At 37.9% G+C, this 16,981-nt stretch overlaps 1 protein-coding gene across 5 annotated transcripts in view; it reads right to left on the bottom strand.

Moving 5' to 3' along the window:
* GSK3B (glycogen synthase kinase 3 beta) overlaps nucleotides 1-16,981 on the bottom strand; it is a 202,429-nt gene that overhangs the window by 126,214 nt on the left and 59,234 nt on the right. For all 5 annotated transcript variants that reach the window (XR_009696998.1, XM_061167078.1, XM_061167080.1 and 2 more), the window contains exon 2: nucleotides 2,587-2,780. Coding sequence is in view for 4 of the 5 variants with exons in the window: in XM_061167078.1 (XP_061023061.1) it covers nucleotides 2,587-2,780 (194 nt within the window). In the remaining variant the exon portion in view is untranslated. The remainder of the gene's footprint in view (nucleotides 1-2,586; nucleotides 2,781-16,981) is intronic.

The following is a 16,981-nucleotide window of genomic DNA, read 5'->3' as shown; positions in this document are numbered from 1 at the left end:
CAAACATCAAAATTTCAAATTGCCACATCAGCAACTATTTACATAGCATTTAAATTGTATTTACAACTATTCACATAGTATCAACACTGTATTAGGTATTATAAGCTATTTAAAGTAGCTTATATCATAAAGTATATGGGAGACTTAGTTATATGGAAATACCATGCCATTTTATACATGGGACTTGAGCACCTGCAAATTTTGGCATCCACTACGGGTCCTGGAACCAGTCCCCGGTGGATAACAAGGGATGATTACACACTGACTGTTCATTTGAGCAAAAGAAACCCAGAAAAAGTAAACCAGGACATAAAGAGATTGGCTATCCAGAGGGAGTGAGGGAGAACAAGACAGAGGGAACGACATCTGTTATCTCTGACTTTTAGAACCACATTACACAGACTGAAAATATAAATAATTTTTTCAAAAAGTCAAAGAGAATGGAGATACAGCTCTACGAAGGGATACAAGCAAAAACAGATGAACCAAACTGTATTTCAGATGAATAACTTAACTACAATAAAGGAAAAGATTAAAACTTTTTAAAAAGCAAGAAAAAGAACTCACCCAAGTACCTACTGAACAGAATGTACTGGTTCGATACAGCAATGATAGTCTGTAATAAAGCACTCTGAAGTAAGACTGCTTGGATTCAAACACCTGCTCATCTAACCACTTGCTAACTGTATGACTTTGGACAAGTTAATTTATAATCTCTTTGTATGTAGGTTTCCTTATCTAAATAATAACAGTATCAATATCACAGTGCTAAGAGGAAATCTATAAAACTGCTCATGTAAAAACTTCATAGATTACTGATCATATTTTAAGGATTTGATAAGTATCTGCTATCATACACGCGCGCTAATTTGCTTCCGTCGTCTCCAACTTTTTGCAACCCTATGGACTGTAGCCTGTCAGGCTCCTCTGTCCATGGGATTCTCTAGGCAAGAATACTGGAGTGGGTTGCGATGCCCTCCTTCAGAGGATCTTCCCAACCCTGGGATTGAACCCTCATCTCTTAACGTCTCCTGCATTGGCAGGCAGGGTCTTTACCACTAGCACCACCTGGGAAGGATATTAATTTGAAAACACATTAAGTGTGTGGATATCAGGAGACATATGTAATAAAAATCCAGTTCTTAGGAAATAAAATCAGAGAGACCATAAAAACCAATTATGTCTCAAATATAGTGATACAAAGGATTGTAAAAATTAAGTATTTGGAAAGAAGGCAAGACTATGGAAACTCCTGAATGCACAATTAAAACGGCAGGCTTTATTTTCTAGACTATGAGGGACCATAGAAGATGTGTGTGTAGTAGAAACAATATGACCAGAATGAGCTATGGGATTAATCTAAAGTTGGAATGCAAGATTTTAAGTGAGAAGATCAGATGTAGAGTTACTAGTGATAAAAGCCAAATAATGACAAAGGTCTGGCTAGAACAGTAGTGATGAGAAAAGGAAAGGGGCGGCGGGCAGGCAGTGTGAAATTAACCAAGTTTGGTAATGATTGGATATGAGTATGAGAGAACGGAAGAGTACTGATGACAGTGAATGAGAAAACCGTTAGAAGGAAAGAACAAGAAGGAATGAGAACCAAGAGAAAGGATTTCCTTTAAGACTGACAGTTAAGTCAGAGTTAGATAAGAAGATTTGTCAATTTGAAAATAACGGTACCTTCTGATATCTAGACTGAGTGGGCATTTGGCAAAATGGGACTAGTGTTCAGGAGAGAATAAACTGAAGACAAAAACTTTAGACTGTTTTTTAAAAACCACTTTAGAATGTTCAAAACATTCTGTAGCATACAGGCAGCAGAATGTGTGCTATTTCAGAGCAGTGATAACCTCTTAATTTTTTATCCTTTAATGTTAAGCACAGTTCCTAAAACACAGGAGACTCTCATTAAATTGCTGCAGAGGTGGGCAGAGTAGGGAAGGGAACAGAGCTGCATGGCTTGTTAATGGCAGAGCCTCGATGAAAGCCCAGGTCTCCTGACTCTCCACTGTATCATAATGAAGAGATGACCTCTGATCATCCATAAACAGGACACTCTAAGGGGATCTTGTAAGAAAAAAAAATGAACTGTGGGAAGGATTGTTTTCTAGGGGCAGATGGAAGGGAGACATAAGAATATATAGCAGGAAAGAAATGTCAGTTATAGGGGGAAAAAAACAACAGTGTTGTATCATAGACTAGAAGGAAATTTTTCAAGAAAAGAAGCACAGTCAACTGTATCATACGAACATATGCTACAAGCAATGTTTCTCTGGTCTCCTACACCAATGAGACCCAAGGCAGAGAGAGGTCACATTTTAAAATAAGGAATTAATAAATTTTAATCTATCTTTCACAACATTTTAAATACATATATCACTCATAGCTACAGTTCAAAAAAATACTGCAATCTTCAGTAAATTTTATCTCAACATAATACACAATGGAAAAGTCATTATAGTAGTTGAGCTGAACAAACACTTGTGCAATAAATGAAATCTGAAACAAAAGCAAACACTTGAAAAAGTAATTATTTACTTGTATTGACAACAACAAAAACACATGAACTACTGAAGGTCTTACCTTAAATCTCTTGTCCTGTAATACTTTCTTGATGGCAACCAGTTCTCCTGAATCACAAAGTTTGGCTTGATACACCACACCAAATGACCCATTTCCAATCACTTTAGTGTCTGTATAGCTGACTTCTTGCGGCCTGTCTGGACCCTGCCCAGGAGTTGCCACCACTGTGGTCACCTTGCTGCCATCTTTGTCTCCTAAAAGAAAAAATGGATAGAAAATGAGAACTGCAAAGAATTCAACTGAGAAAACTGCCAAAGTAAACCATGTGCATTTTAAGTCCCTTCAGTTGTGCCCAACTCTTTGTGACCCCATGGACTGTAGCCCACCAGGCTCCTCTGCCCATGGGATTCTCCAGGCAAGAATAATGGAGTGGGTTGCCATGCCCTTCTCCAGGGAATCTTCCCAACCAAGGGATGGAACCCACATCTCATGTCTCCTGCATTGGCAGGTGGGTTCTTTACCACTAGCGCCACCTGGGAAGCCCAAATATTCTATACTATGTATTATTTTTAAATGCTCATTTTAGCTTATCATATCTATCATCACAGAATTATTTCAATTATTTGTTTCAATTATAAGTAATTAGTTTAACCACCATTTATTCACTGTATAGAGCAGGCACCATGCTTAGCTTATATACATGACTTCATTTAATAAAAACAATCCCATAAAGTAGATAGCACTGTTCCTATATAAACATAATAAGAAAAATGGTAAATTTGTCCAGTCAAAAGGCAAATGATGGACCCACCAAAGAATCCTTATCTGTCCAACTCTAAAGGCCGTAATTCTTTCCTCAGGCTTTCTTGTTGTACTTGAAAATAAGACACGTGCAACTGAAAACATCTAATTCTGTCTCTATTCAGACCACTCTCCCTTTAGGAAGGTAAAGCTTTAAGTTTTTGCTTCTCCATGTCTTATTTCTTCTTAAGAAAATAGTGATACATTTCCAAGAAAAGTCAGATGGGGAAAAGAAACAGGGGAATGTTAATTTGCGGGTAAGAGACACAAACCTTACAGGAAAAATCAAACCCATCCTGAACTGAGCCTCGTTCCTAACTAGCTCACCAGCACTGGGGTCTCTGCCTACTCACGGCCATCTCCTTACCTCTTCTGCCTTCGTTTCCCGCCAGTAACAATCCAAAGATTCTTTCCAAGTTCAAGAGCCACCTCCTTCTTGACTAAACAATCACCTTACTCTCTGAATTCTTAAACTACTCCAAACCTTCTATACTACCAAGCACTTGATTTTAAAAAGCTTTAAATTGTTTTTAATGATTTCAGAATACACACAGATTCTAGGGACTACAATCTTTGCAAAGCAGCAATTATGACATGTGCTTCTTCTCTCTTTGCTGACAAATCTGTCAGGCGAGTGTATGCTCCTCGGTTTTTGTCTCGTCACAACAAGGATTTGGAGTGACGACTCTAAAATCAGTTCTCACTGACAAAACCGCACGTTTCTTTTTCTCTCTCCTACTCTTCCATTATAGCAATTTTAAGATGTTAGTTGAATTCATACTAACCTCATAAAAGAAAAATAATGCAATATTTAAACCTAAATACCAAAACAAGATGATGAAATATGTATTCGTCTCTCACATTAAAAATATATATATATATAATAACCTGATTTTCCAATCAGATTTTAAATCAGATCTAATTAAGATATAATCTGAATATATATATAATCAGATATAAATCTGATACGATTCAGATAAAATCAGATATAATAATCTGACTTTCCCCTACTCAATCTAAGACTGCCAGAAAAATGAATATCCAAATGTTAGTGGCATATTGTAAACAATATTTTAGAACCAGACATGGAACAAGGGACTAGTTGAAAATTGGGAAAGGAGTACAACAAGGCTATATACTGTCACCCTGCTTATTTAACTTACATACAGAGAATGTCATGCAAAATCCTGGGCTGGATGAATCACAAGATGTAATCAAGATTGCCAGGAGAAATATCAATAATCTCAGATATGCAAATGATACAATTCTAATGGCAGAAAGTGAAGAGGAACTAAATAACCTATTGATGAGGGTGAAAGATGAGAGTGAGAAAACTGGCTTAAAACTCAACATTCAAAAAACTAAGATCATGGCATCTGGTCCCATCACTTCATGGCAAATAGATGGGGAAAAAATGGAAACAGAGACAGACTTTATTTTCTTAGGCTCCAACATCACTGCGGATGGTAACTGCGGCCATGAAATTAAAAGACGCTTGCTCCTTGAAAGAAAAGCTATGACAAACCTAGACAGGTATTAAAAGGCAAAGATATCACTTTGCTGACAAAGGTCTGTCTAGTCAAAGCTATGGTTTTTCCAGTAGTCATGTATGGATGTGAAAAGTTGGACCATAAAGAAGGCTCGGTGCTGAAGAACTGATGCTTTTGAATTGGAGTGCTGGAAAAGATTCTTGAGAGTCCCCTGGACAGCAAGATCAAACCAGTCAATCTTAAAGGAAATCAGTCCTGAATATTTATTGAAGGACTGATGCTGAAGCTGAAACTCCAATACTTTGGCCACCTGATATAAGAGCCAACTCACTGGAAAAGACCCTGATGATGGAAAAGATGGAAGGCAAAAGGAGAAGGTGGCAGAGGATGAGATAGTTAGACAGCATCACTGATTCAATGGACATGAATTTGAGCAAACTCTGGGAGGCAGTGTAGGACAGGGAAGTCTGGCGTGCTGCAGTCTATAGGGTCGCAAAGAACCGGCTACAACTTAGTGACTGAACAAGAACACATCTTAACCACAACTTCTAAGCACAAACCTTACTATAAGTTTTCTTCTTCATTTATAAAATAAACCTATCCTTACTAGTAGTATTGTACTCGTACTTAAAATCCAAAGTGTTGAATATATTTTATTGTAATCCAATTGTCCCAAAGAAAATAAAAAAGTGATTTCAAACAGTTTGACTTTTCTCTAGATCATTCAAGTCAAAAACCATATCACCAAATATATATATACATATATATATATAATACACACACACACACACACCATGAACTGTATGGTTCATGGGATCGCAAAGAGTCGGACATGACTGAGCAACTTTCACACACACACACACACACACACACACACACATATATATATTAAAAGAACAATGAATTAATAATTCAAATTCCACTGAACAAGTTTCTTGTGAGATCTCACAGGTCTAATTCACAAAACAAAGCATCATCATTTTTTAATTGAGATAAATTAGTAGATATTAACAATAGCTACTCTACTCCACAATTTTAGCTGAAAACAAAAACCATCTGGGTATAACCAAAAATCATGATTTCCCACTCTATAATCATATTTCAGGCTGCCCAGGTGGCCCAGTTGTAAAGAATCCACCTGCCAATACAGGAGACATAAGAGATACAGGTTCGATTCCTGGGTTGAGAAGACTCCCATGGAGAAAGAAATGGCAACATACTTCAGTATTCTTATCTGGAAAATTCCATGGACAGAGGAGCATGGCAGGATATAGTCCACGGGGCCACTGAGAGAGCTGAACACCACTGAGGGACTGAGCACTGTTTGCCACTGCTGAACTTGTAAATGTTTATCCCAACTTACGATTTGCCTATAGGAAGAGGCATAAATAAGGTAATTCTACAAAAATATTAAAAGCAGGGTTGAAAGATAAAGAGGTCCTACAGATGCTATAGCTGAGAGTCTTGAGGCCTCAATTTTAAACTGACTGGATGTGGAGAGAGACCAATCCTTTCACCCTCTTACACATCTAGTAAAAACAACAACAAAAACCCCCTGCTTACTATCTTAGCAAAAATTAAAAGGTTTATTCTATTCTCTTTTGAGCAGTGAGAGAAACTGCTGAGAACTCTTACAGGCTAGCAGGAACTCTTCCTCCACTAGCAGGAAATCCTGGGTATACAAGGAACAATGGCTCTCAGACCTTGTGCCCAAGCATCCTGGAATTTTTATTCAGAAATCATTCAAGCCCTTCAAGACTGCTCTATCAGATATCTGAAATAGCAGAGCTGGACAGAATGGCAAGATAACACTGGCAGTGACTTGGTATGAGCATCAGTAGTGCATGGGATCGCCAGCAGCTAGTGTGCCAGGGAAAAGCAAGTCACCATTTGGCACTGCAACTTGCTGACTCGGCAATAAGGTAACAGCTGTATAAAATTTCACTGTACAAAAAGAACTTTCCAATTCATTGTTTCATCTATTCTAATACTTATGATAAATGGAGGGAACATATTTATTATGCTTCAAATACAAATAAGAAAAATAAGAGAAACAAACTTGTCCAATATAACAGAGCTTTAGGTAACAGAACTCTTCACTTGCCTCAGGCTGCCTTGCTGTATTTTATAACCTTCCCACGACTACTGAAAGACCAACTTCATATACCATTACCCACCCCGTCCCATCCCTACCAAATAAGGAGATGCTTCTGAAAATATAATGTAAAAAGGTCAACTCCAGATTAACAAAACAATAAGTGATCTTTTGTAGTTCAGTCCTCAATTATTCATTTATTAATAGCTAAAGAGTTATTTCCAAAGATGCTTTGGCAACATTAAGAGTTTGAAATTTATCCTAATTGGAAACCAAAATATGGAAAACAAAAATGTAAAACAACTGATTCTGTGATGTTCAATTTAGAAATTGGATAACTTTGAATCTTAACAATAGAGCATCATTTTAAACACTACTACCAAGAAACCAAAATCTTCATGAAAAGCTAGAATTCATAAAAAACGTGCCTCTTTAAAACAACTAAAAAAAACCCACCACTTTGCCCAATATTAAATTTTCCAGAATGCAGGGTATCATGAGTTTCACATCAACTACAATAAAATTGGTCTCCAAAAAATGCCACTGTATCTCAGCAGCAACAACAGCAAAGCAGTGGGAGCAGCTCAGTTTCAGGCCTCTCTTCTGGCCAGAGAATTCCTAGGATCCTCTACTGCAAACAAAATTCACTCAAGTAGTATGAATGTCCTATTCTAATTAGAATACAGAATTAAACTCCCTACTCTTTACCAGAATGGTTAAATCTTAAAAATATAAACCATAAAACAGTCCTCATGAAGCAATGCAAAGGTGGTATGCAACAGAACCACCACTTTCCATTGAAGGCTGTTAAATATAGAATACAATTTTACAAAAGCCTTATATGTATCCCATAATATGTGCAGCCTAGTTCTCAATCTCTCAAACACAAGTTTGTACCTGTAAGCTATATCTTGTGCTTACATTTTTTTCATCTTCTGAAATCAATCCTCAGAACAACGGACCCTGAGATGAACAAATGTTACAGGGTAACACAATCCATATCTAAAGTGTGGACTGAGCATCCAAAACCCAAAAGGCCACTTCAGGCATACATAAAGATGTAGGAGGTATCTGGCACTGATATTCTAGTTTTAATGTTTTTTAAGATTCAGAGCTCAGAAAAAGCAACAAGTGTGATACTGCTTAACTGGGAGGCTTTTAGAGATGTTAGTAAGTCATACTAACATAAACTGAGCAAACTTAACTATGACTAACTCTATAAAATCTTCCTTTACCTCAAAAATAACACCTCCATGTAGAAATAACAGAAAAATCAAGTCTATAAATTCCAGAGAAACCGGCACACCAGGTATGATACAAGAAGATGCAAGGTATTTTTATGAAGCTTTTTAACCTAACAATAAGGATTTGTAAGGAAACTAGCTCTGACTATTGCTTCTCATGAAGAGAAATAACATCTATTTTTTATGGATGCCCAATAGCAATATAACACTCTACTGAAAAATATTACAAAAATTTTTAAAAGAACAACAACAAAAAAAATTACCTTATCAAGCATATAAGATAGTCTGAAGGGGAAACATTGACACTGTCAAACTTTCAGGTTTTTAAAGTTCAAACAACTCTTTATCCTAAGTAAATGGCTAAGAAACTTCTCTTAAAGCAGTATGTACTCTCCAAAATAAACACAACTTAGAAACATGAAAACAACATAAAAATAACAAGGAAAAAAAAAAAAAAGCAATGAACTGAGGTCCACAGAAAATCAGAGACAAATTCTAAAACAAACTCATTGCTGTCATGAAATAGAGGCTTTGCTCAATGATGTGGAAGCTCTAGCGAGAGTACAATTGCTCTCATACCTTGAAGCAAAACTATTAACAAAGCAAAGGAATGCCAACTAAGCACCTGAATCAGTCACCTCAAGCCTCATTAAAATTTTTAGGGCGATTTCTATGTAAACTTGTGGTAAAAATATTTCTAGCAGAGTCTTTTCCCTTAGACATGATTCATCTCCACATGACTCTATCTAAAAGACTGGAAACACAAAACAAAAATTACTAAATTTCCTTTGGGGATAGGAAGAGTAAACAAAAGGAGAAGCAGGAAAAACAAAATGGACAGATGTCATACACTAGCTGGCTATGGGAGATGTTTTCCTATATTTCACTTCTAGAAATGAAAGGAAAACACAGGGTGATAGAGGATAACAATGAGACAGAAAAGATTCTAGAGTCCTTGACAGCATAATACCACACTTTCAATCACAGGCAGATACCATACCAGTGTTCACAAGCGTTTATTCTGAAGAACCATAAAATAACCTTAAGAAAAAAAGAAATCAGTCAAGGGCTTTCCCTTAGATGCATAACGGTGTTAATATTTAAGTACATGCCACACAGTGAGTGCTCAACAAATTAGATTCTCTGAACTTGAATCATTGGCAATAGCAACAGTTTACAAAAAACAACAACAATAACACATTCTTCTGTTCTGCTATGCTCTTTTACCACCAGATACATACCCTACTACAGTGCCTATCACTATGTTTGATAATTATTAAGAGTCCAAGCCCCTCACTTGACTATGAGCTCTTAGGAAAGCCAGACATTATTAAATTATTAAATTCATTTCCCTAGTGCTTATTAGCAGAGGGTTCAGCACAGTGCACGTGTTCAGCAAGGGTCTGGTCTTGGATTTATATAAAAATCACTCAAGCAGAATTACTAGGATTTGGGAATTGACTACTTCCTGCTAAACATTTAGCAGTGTTTTTGCTTCTTATGCTTGCCATTGATCAGATACAAAGCCCTAAGGATAAGGTATGCAGAAGCCTTACAAATAGCAAAGGAGAAAGGTGGGTTTACTGAAAACACGCAACAAGTAGCCAAAACAAAAAACACAATTTGCCACATGTTAATCTATTTACAGGTAGAATTACTCTACTTCATAACCCTTTTCCAAATAATTCTGGTTTCTTCAGAGCATCAAAATGCAGCAATGGATAAGAAATGGGCAGGGACATCGCTGAGGTCTTAAGTTTAATTTACATCAATACATGTGCAAGTGTATTTCTTGCCTACTATTTTATGCAAGCACCACTCACAGTGGACTTAGTCATCTAGAAGAGTTTACTAAAAATGAAGATTCTAGAATCTCAGCATAGAAAGACTCAGTAGATCTGCAGTAAAGCCCAGGAAACGGTATTTTTAATAAGCCACCCAAGTGCTTCTTAATGCAGTTTCAACTTCCATACTTTGAGAATCATAATACCACTTAATTCACACAACAACTCTGTGATGTACTCATGATAATCACTTAACAAATGAGTGGAACTAAGATGTTTGAAAGGTTTACTGGCAATATGCCCAAAGTAACCTCTCCAATAAAGTGTACCCATGGGATTCAGATCTAACCATTTACTCTAAAACCTGCACCCTGCTACACGACATTACTTAAGACTATGCCTTGAAAAAAACACACAGGGGTCAAGGTCCTAAAATCAACCTTCTATTTTCAGCAAAATCGAAAATTTTGAATACTTTACAGAAGGTTCTGATGCAAAATTCTTCCTTTAAAATATCTATTCTCCTTTTGAACTAATTTTAATTGACTCTATTTTAAAATCTCTTAAAACCCAAATTTTACTTTAAGCCAAAAACTAGAATGAACCATGCTAACTTTCAAATGTCTGAACCTAAATATTATTTTACTCATGGTCCTTTTTTCTAACTTGAGTGAACTGGAATAAAATCAAACCAAAATGAATAAATATTTTCCTTGGTTTTAAGTCCTCACTTGAAACAGTATCAAGATATATTTTAGAAACAGGTTTATTTCCCATAAAAGTAAAAGGCTTGCAGCATGTGTGTAAAGAGCTTTGGCTTTTAGGAATTAACATCAGAATGTAAGTCTTAAACATGCTTATCTGCTTGATTTACCAAAACTACTTGACATGGGCAGGGAGAAAGTAGACAAATACACTAAATTTTTCTTAATGAGGAAGTTTACCATATTACCAAAGAAAGAGTATACCACCACACGAGTGTAAAGAATAAATGCTAGACAGACTTAAGAAACAGATGTGTATGTGTGTTCTCAGTCCCTCAGTCATGTCCAACTGTTTGCAACCCCATGGACTGCAGCCCGCCAGGTTCCTCTGTCCATGGGATTCTCCAGGCAAGAATACTGGAGTGGGTTGCCAAGCCCTTCTCAAAGGGGATCATCCCAACCCAGGGATCGAACCCAGGTCTCCTGCATCGCAGGCAGATTCTTTACCACCTGAGCCACCCCAAAGAAACAATTGTGTTACTTTAAAAACACAATGACTCACTGATTGGGCTCACACTTCTGGCAACTTCAACCTTGAGCCATCATGAATCCTCAGAAGATAGCTCTCACAAAGCTGATATATTTTACTCTAGTTTTTAGTGAGTGTAATATTAAAATCAGGACTCTACAATTTTTTTTAATGGATTTCATCTGTTCCTGGCCTGACATACATCCCCCTCAAGCCTCTCAATATTACCTTCTGACAATCCAAATCCATGCAATGGGATAGCTATCTCATCAGTCCTGCATTCCCCTGAATTACCCACCAAAGTTATCTCCACTCCTAAATCCAAATTGCTTTTCCAGTAGCACAGCACACAAACTGACATACATTTTACATGCATTTCCAAAGTGGAGGTTATTAACCTATAATTTTCTGTTCTATTTCAAACAGTAGTAAAGGAGAGGGGGGGAAGGACGGGATCTGTTTTCTCCCATTAGACCTACTTACTCTCGGTTGACCCCATATGCTTTATTAATTACAATTTAACAACTAATATCCAATCCATGAGGGCAACCATGACGTTTATCACACATTTATTGCGGTAGCTCATTTTATGCCTATGCACATAGCAGGCTGTAAAATATCTACTCTTGTAAGTGAACAACTTCCTATAGGATTCCACTAAAAACTGAAGACTGCTAAAAGTCTTAAGGTCACTAAAACAAGTACCTCTAACATGATACAAGACCCTGTAATCTCAAAAGGGTTGAGTCACTCAACAGACTGAGAAGAAAATGCAAAGACAAAACTCAGTGATTTGACAGTCTTCCCCGAGACCAGCCTTGATCACCACACAACATTATCAACAATAACATATTTGTGGAGCACTTCATACTTTACAGACATATTTAGACCCATAACTTCACTTTATCTAGGCAATAGTCCTACAAGGGAGGTAGAACTAATAATCAAGTGTAGAACTGAAGCTCAAAAAAGAAAAAATGCTCAAGATTACACAGTAATATTGAAAACTACAACCCAGGGTCATCCAATTTCCAAATTCAGTACACTTTCTGATGCATTAAAATAAAAAAAAAGAAAGTTAACCAAGCCATTGCTTTCTATTCCAAAATAAATCCATAAAAATAACTCTGCCAAGAGTAACAGGCATTTTAATATAAACTGCAAAAATACTTTAATTTAAAAAATTGCTTCATTTTGCCTGAGATATAAAGCTACCTGAGAGACGAGTCATCTAAAATGAGTAAAATGAGTCAGAATTCCCCTGAGGAAAATCAAATCAGTGACCTGACAGCAAACATTTATGTATTTGAACAGATTTATCACAAAATAATAATCCAGTGATTAGCAACAGCTGTTATTTTAGCAGGAACAAATTTCCTGCCCTTTTTGTTTTTCCTTTGCAGGGTGTGTGTGCAGGGACAGGAGGACTGGTTAATTCTAAGTAAAACACCTACTGGGGACAAAAAAAGCAGGCAAGCATGAGTTTTCTAATCAAGAAACAAAAAAGAAATACAAAGACTACAGCTCTCTACATTACACAGCTTTAGGAATCGCTACTGATCTGGCTGAACTACAGTATGCTGCTTTTATATGCTTTTTTATGTGCCAGGTCTTAGATGTGGCACTTGGGTTCTTCAGTTGCAGCATATGGGATCTAGTGGCAGATTCCCAGGTGGTGGAGTGGTAAAGAATCCGCCTACCATGGCAGGAGACACAAGACAAACAGGCTCCATCCCTGGGTTGGGAAGATTCCCTGGAGTAGGAAATGGCAAACCACTCCAGTATTCTTGCCTGGAAAATTCCATGGAGAAAAGGAATCCGGTAGGCTACAGATGGCTGGGTCACTAAGAGTTGGACATGACTGAGCGACTGAACACATACACATGGGATCTAGTTCCCAAAAGAAAGAAAGATAGTGCTAAGTTGTGTCCGACTCTTGCAATCCCATGAACTGTAGCGTGCCAGGCTCCTCTATCCATAGGATTCTCCAGGCAAGAATACTGGAGTGGGTTGCCACTTCCTTCTCCAGAGAAACTTTCCAACCCAGGAACTGAACCCAGCTTTACTGACTGAGCTACACGAGAAGCCCCAACCAGTGATTAAACCTGAGCCCCTTGCATTGGAGGCACAGAATCTTAGCCATTGGACCACCAAGGAAGTCCCCAATATTTCAGTTTTCATAATTATAAAGATAACATATTTGCTTAATAATAATTGAATTTATGGAAAGATACACCCATTTGAATGCAGAATTCCAAAGAACAGCAAGAAGAGATAAGCAGCTTTCCGCAGTGATCAATGCAAAGAAACAGAGGAAAACAACAGAAAGGGAAAGACTAGAGATCTCTTCAAGAAACTTAGAGATACCAAGGAAACATTTCATGCAAAGATGGGCACAATAAAGGACAGAAATGGTACAGACCTAACAGATGCAGAAGATATTAAGAAGAGGTGGCAAGAATACACAGAACTATACAAAAAAGATTTTCATGACCCAGATAACCACAATGGTGTGATCACTCACCTAGAGTCAGACATCCTGGAATGTGAAGTCAAGTGGGCCTTAGAAAGCATCACTATGAACGAAGCTAGTGGAGGTGATGGAATTCCAGTTGAGCTATTTCAAATCCTAAAAGATGATGCTGTTAAAGTGCTGTATTCAAAATGCCATCAAATCTGGAAAACCCAGCAATGGCCACAGGACTGCAAAAGGTCAGTTTTCATTCCAATCCCAAAGAAAGGCAATGCCAAAGAATGTTCTAACTACCACACAACTGTGCTCATCTCACATGCTAGCAAAGTAATACTTAAATTGCCACCATTCGCTGGATCACTGAAAAAGCAAGACAGTTCCAGAGAAACATCTATTTCTGCTCTATTGACTACGCCAAAGCCTTTGACTGTGTGGATCACAACAAACTGTGGAAAACTTTTAAAGAAACAGGAATACCAGACCACCTTACCCACCTCCTGAGAAATCTGGATGCAAATAGAATTGAACATGGAACAACAGGCTCGTTCCAAATCAGGAAAGGAGTACATCAAGGCTGTGTATTATCACCCTGCTTATTTAACTGATATGCAGAGTACATCATGTGAAATGCCAGGGTGGATGAAGTGCAAGATAAGCACCAAAATTGCTGGGAGGAATATCAATAACCTCAGATATGAAGATGACACCACACTTATGGCAGAAAGTGAAGAAGACTTACTAAAGAGCCTCTTGATGAAAGTGAAGGAGGAGAGTGAAAAAGATGGCTTAAAACTCAACATTCAAAAAACTGAGATCATGGCATCTGGTCCCATCACATCATGGCAAATAGATGGGGAAACAAGGAAAACAGTGAGAGACTTTATTTTTTGGGGGTTCCAAAATCACTGCAGATGGTGACTGCAGCCATGAAATTAAAAGACACGTGCTCCTTGGAAGAAAAGCTATGACCAATCTAGACAGCATATTAAAAAGCAGAGACATTCCTTTGTCAACCAAGGTCCGTCTAGTCAAGGCTATGGTTTTTCCAGTGGTCATGTATGGATGTGAGAGTTGGACTACAAAGAAGGCTGAGTGCGGAAGAGCTGATGTTTTTGAACTGTGGTGTTGGAGAAGACTCTTGAGAGTCCCTTGGACTGCAAGGAGGTCAAACCAGTCCATCCTAAAGGAAATCAGTCCTGAATATTCTTTGGAAGGACTGATGCTGAAGCTGAAACTCCAATACTTTGGCCACCTGATGCAAAGGGTCTTTGAAAAGACCCTGATTCTGGGAAAGATTGAAGGCAGGAGGAGAAGGGGACAACAGAGGATGAGATATGGTTCGATGGCATCACGGACTCTATGAACATGAGTTTGAGTAAGCTCTGGGAGTTGGTGATGGACAGGGAAGCCTGGCATGCTGCAGTCCATAGGGTCGCAAAGAGTAGGACACAACTGAGTGATTGAACTGATTCTAAAAAATACCCCAAATGTGTATAATATTTGGTTGGTAGATGCTGAAATATGTACAAATATAAATACTAAATTAGCCACTGTTTCTCATTCCTAGTTCTAAACAGCTTCTGAAGATATTCAGCACAAGCCACTATTCAACACAGGGATGTCTAACTTAACACACTATCTTATCATCACCTTCTCTCTTGTGGAAAAGGTATCATTCACATTGTTACACTCTCCCCCACTCTGTTAAACTTGGATTATTCTTAGGACAATTAAATCCACCTCAGACAACAGACATTCTAAGTTACTTTGCCTTTTTTTTTTTTTTTCTTAAAATTGTAGTTAACAGAAGAAACTTTCTCTCCCTTTCTTTTCCCAATCACTTCATTCCATTCAAAAATGAAAAGCAACCTTAACCACAGCTGGTAAGCAAAAGGACAGCACTCTTGCGCTTACACCAGTGTCAACAGAAAGTAAAGCCATGAGCTAAAAATCCAATTCTATCAACCTATTAAACTCCTCAAACTACCCAGAAAGACTTGTCAGCCTCCTATAGTCTCTATTTACTCCTTATCTCCTTCAGATTAAATCCCTTTATCAATCTAGTAATACCAGAATTCGGAAGAATTTTTTGACATTAATTTTTAGAGGGGGTTTAAGTTTTACTTACTCTCAGTAGTAATATAAAATGATATGTAGAAAATATTATTATTCTCTATTGTTTTTCAGTGTAGTATGTATATATTTGAGTTAATTATGCATTCTGTAGAAAAGCCTAGAAATCTAACTATTATATTACATATTTGCAAAATTTTCAATGGAAAATCATATTCTCAGTTCCAAAACTACTGATGAAATTTAAGAACACAATCTGTTTTCATGAGATAAGACTATTCTGCATAACCTGGGAGGAAAAGAAACATAAAATATTACAGTTTTTTAACTTCTTACACTATTAAAGTGGAAATGAGACAGGGTGCCTCCAAAGACCTTTAATAATCAGGTAATAAGAGTTCTGTCAATTCCATTCCTATAAGGAACACCACACACTTTCAACTAGTGATTTTTACTTTACATTTATAACTACATGAGAAAAAACGCTATATTTAGCTCAGACAGTAAAGACTCTGTCTGCAATGCTGGAGACCCAGGTTCGATTCCTGGGTTGGGAAGATCTCCCTGGAGAAGGGATTGACAATCCACTTCAGTATTTTTGCCTAGAGAATTCCATGGATAGAGAAGCCTGACGGGTTAAAGTCTATGTGGTGGGAGTCGGACACGACTGAGTGATTTCACTTTCACTTTGTCATGCCTCAGTTCAGTTCAGTTCAGTCGCTCAGTCGTGTCCGACTCTCTGCAACCCCATAAATCGCAGCACGCCAGGTCTCCCTGTCCATCACCAACTCCCGGAGCTTACTCAAACTCATGTACATCAAGTCGGTGATGCCATCCAGCCATCTTATCCTCTGTTGTCCCCTTCTCCTCCTGCCCCCAATCCCCCCCAGCATCAGGGTCTTTTCCAATGAGTCAACTCTTCGCATGAGGTGGCCAAAGTACTGGAGTTTCAGCTTCAGCATCAGTCCTTCCAATGAACACCCAGGACTAATCTCCTTTAGGATGGACTGGTTGGATCTCCTTGTAGTCCAAGGGACTCTCAAGAGTCTTCTCCAACACCACAGTTCAAAAGCATCACTTCTTCTGCACTCATCTTTCTTCACAGTCCAACTCTCACATCCATACATGACCACTGGAAAAACTATAGCCTTGACCAGACGGACCTTTGTTGGCAAAGTAATGTCCCTGCTTTTTAATATGCTACCTAGGTTGGTCATAACTTTCCTTCCAAGGAGTAAGCGTCTTTTAATTTCATGGCTGCA

The sequence above is a fragment of the Dama dama genome, chromosome 19, assembly GCF_033118175.1.
Source record: "Dama dama isolate Ldn47 chromosome 19, ASM3311817v1, whole genome shotgun sequence".
NCBI lineage: Eukaryota > Metazoa > Chordata > Mammalia > Artiodactyla > Cervidae > Dama > Dama dama.
Note: the sequence above shows the minus strand (reverse complement) of the source record. Positions and strands in the feature narration are given on the sequence as shown.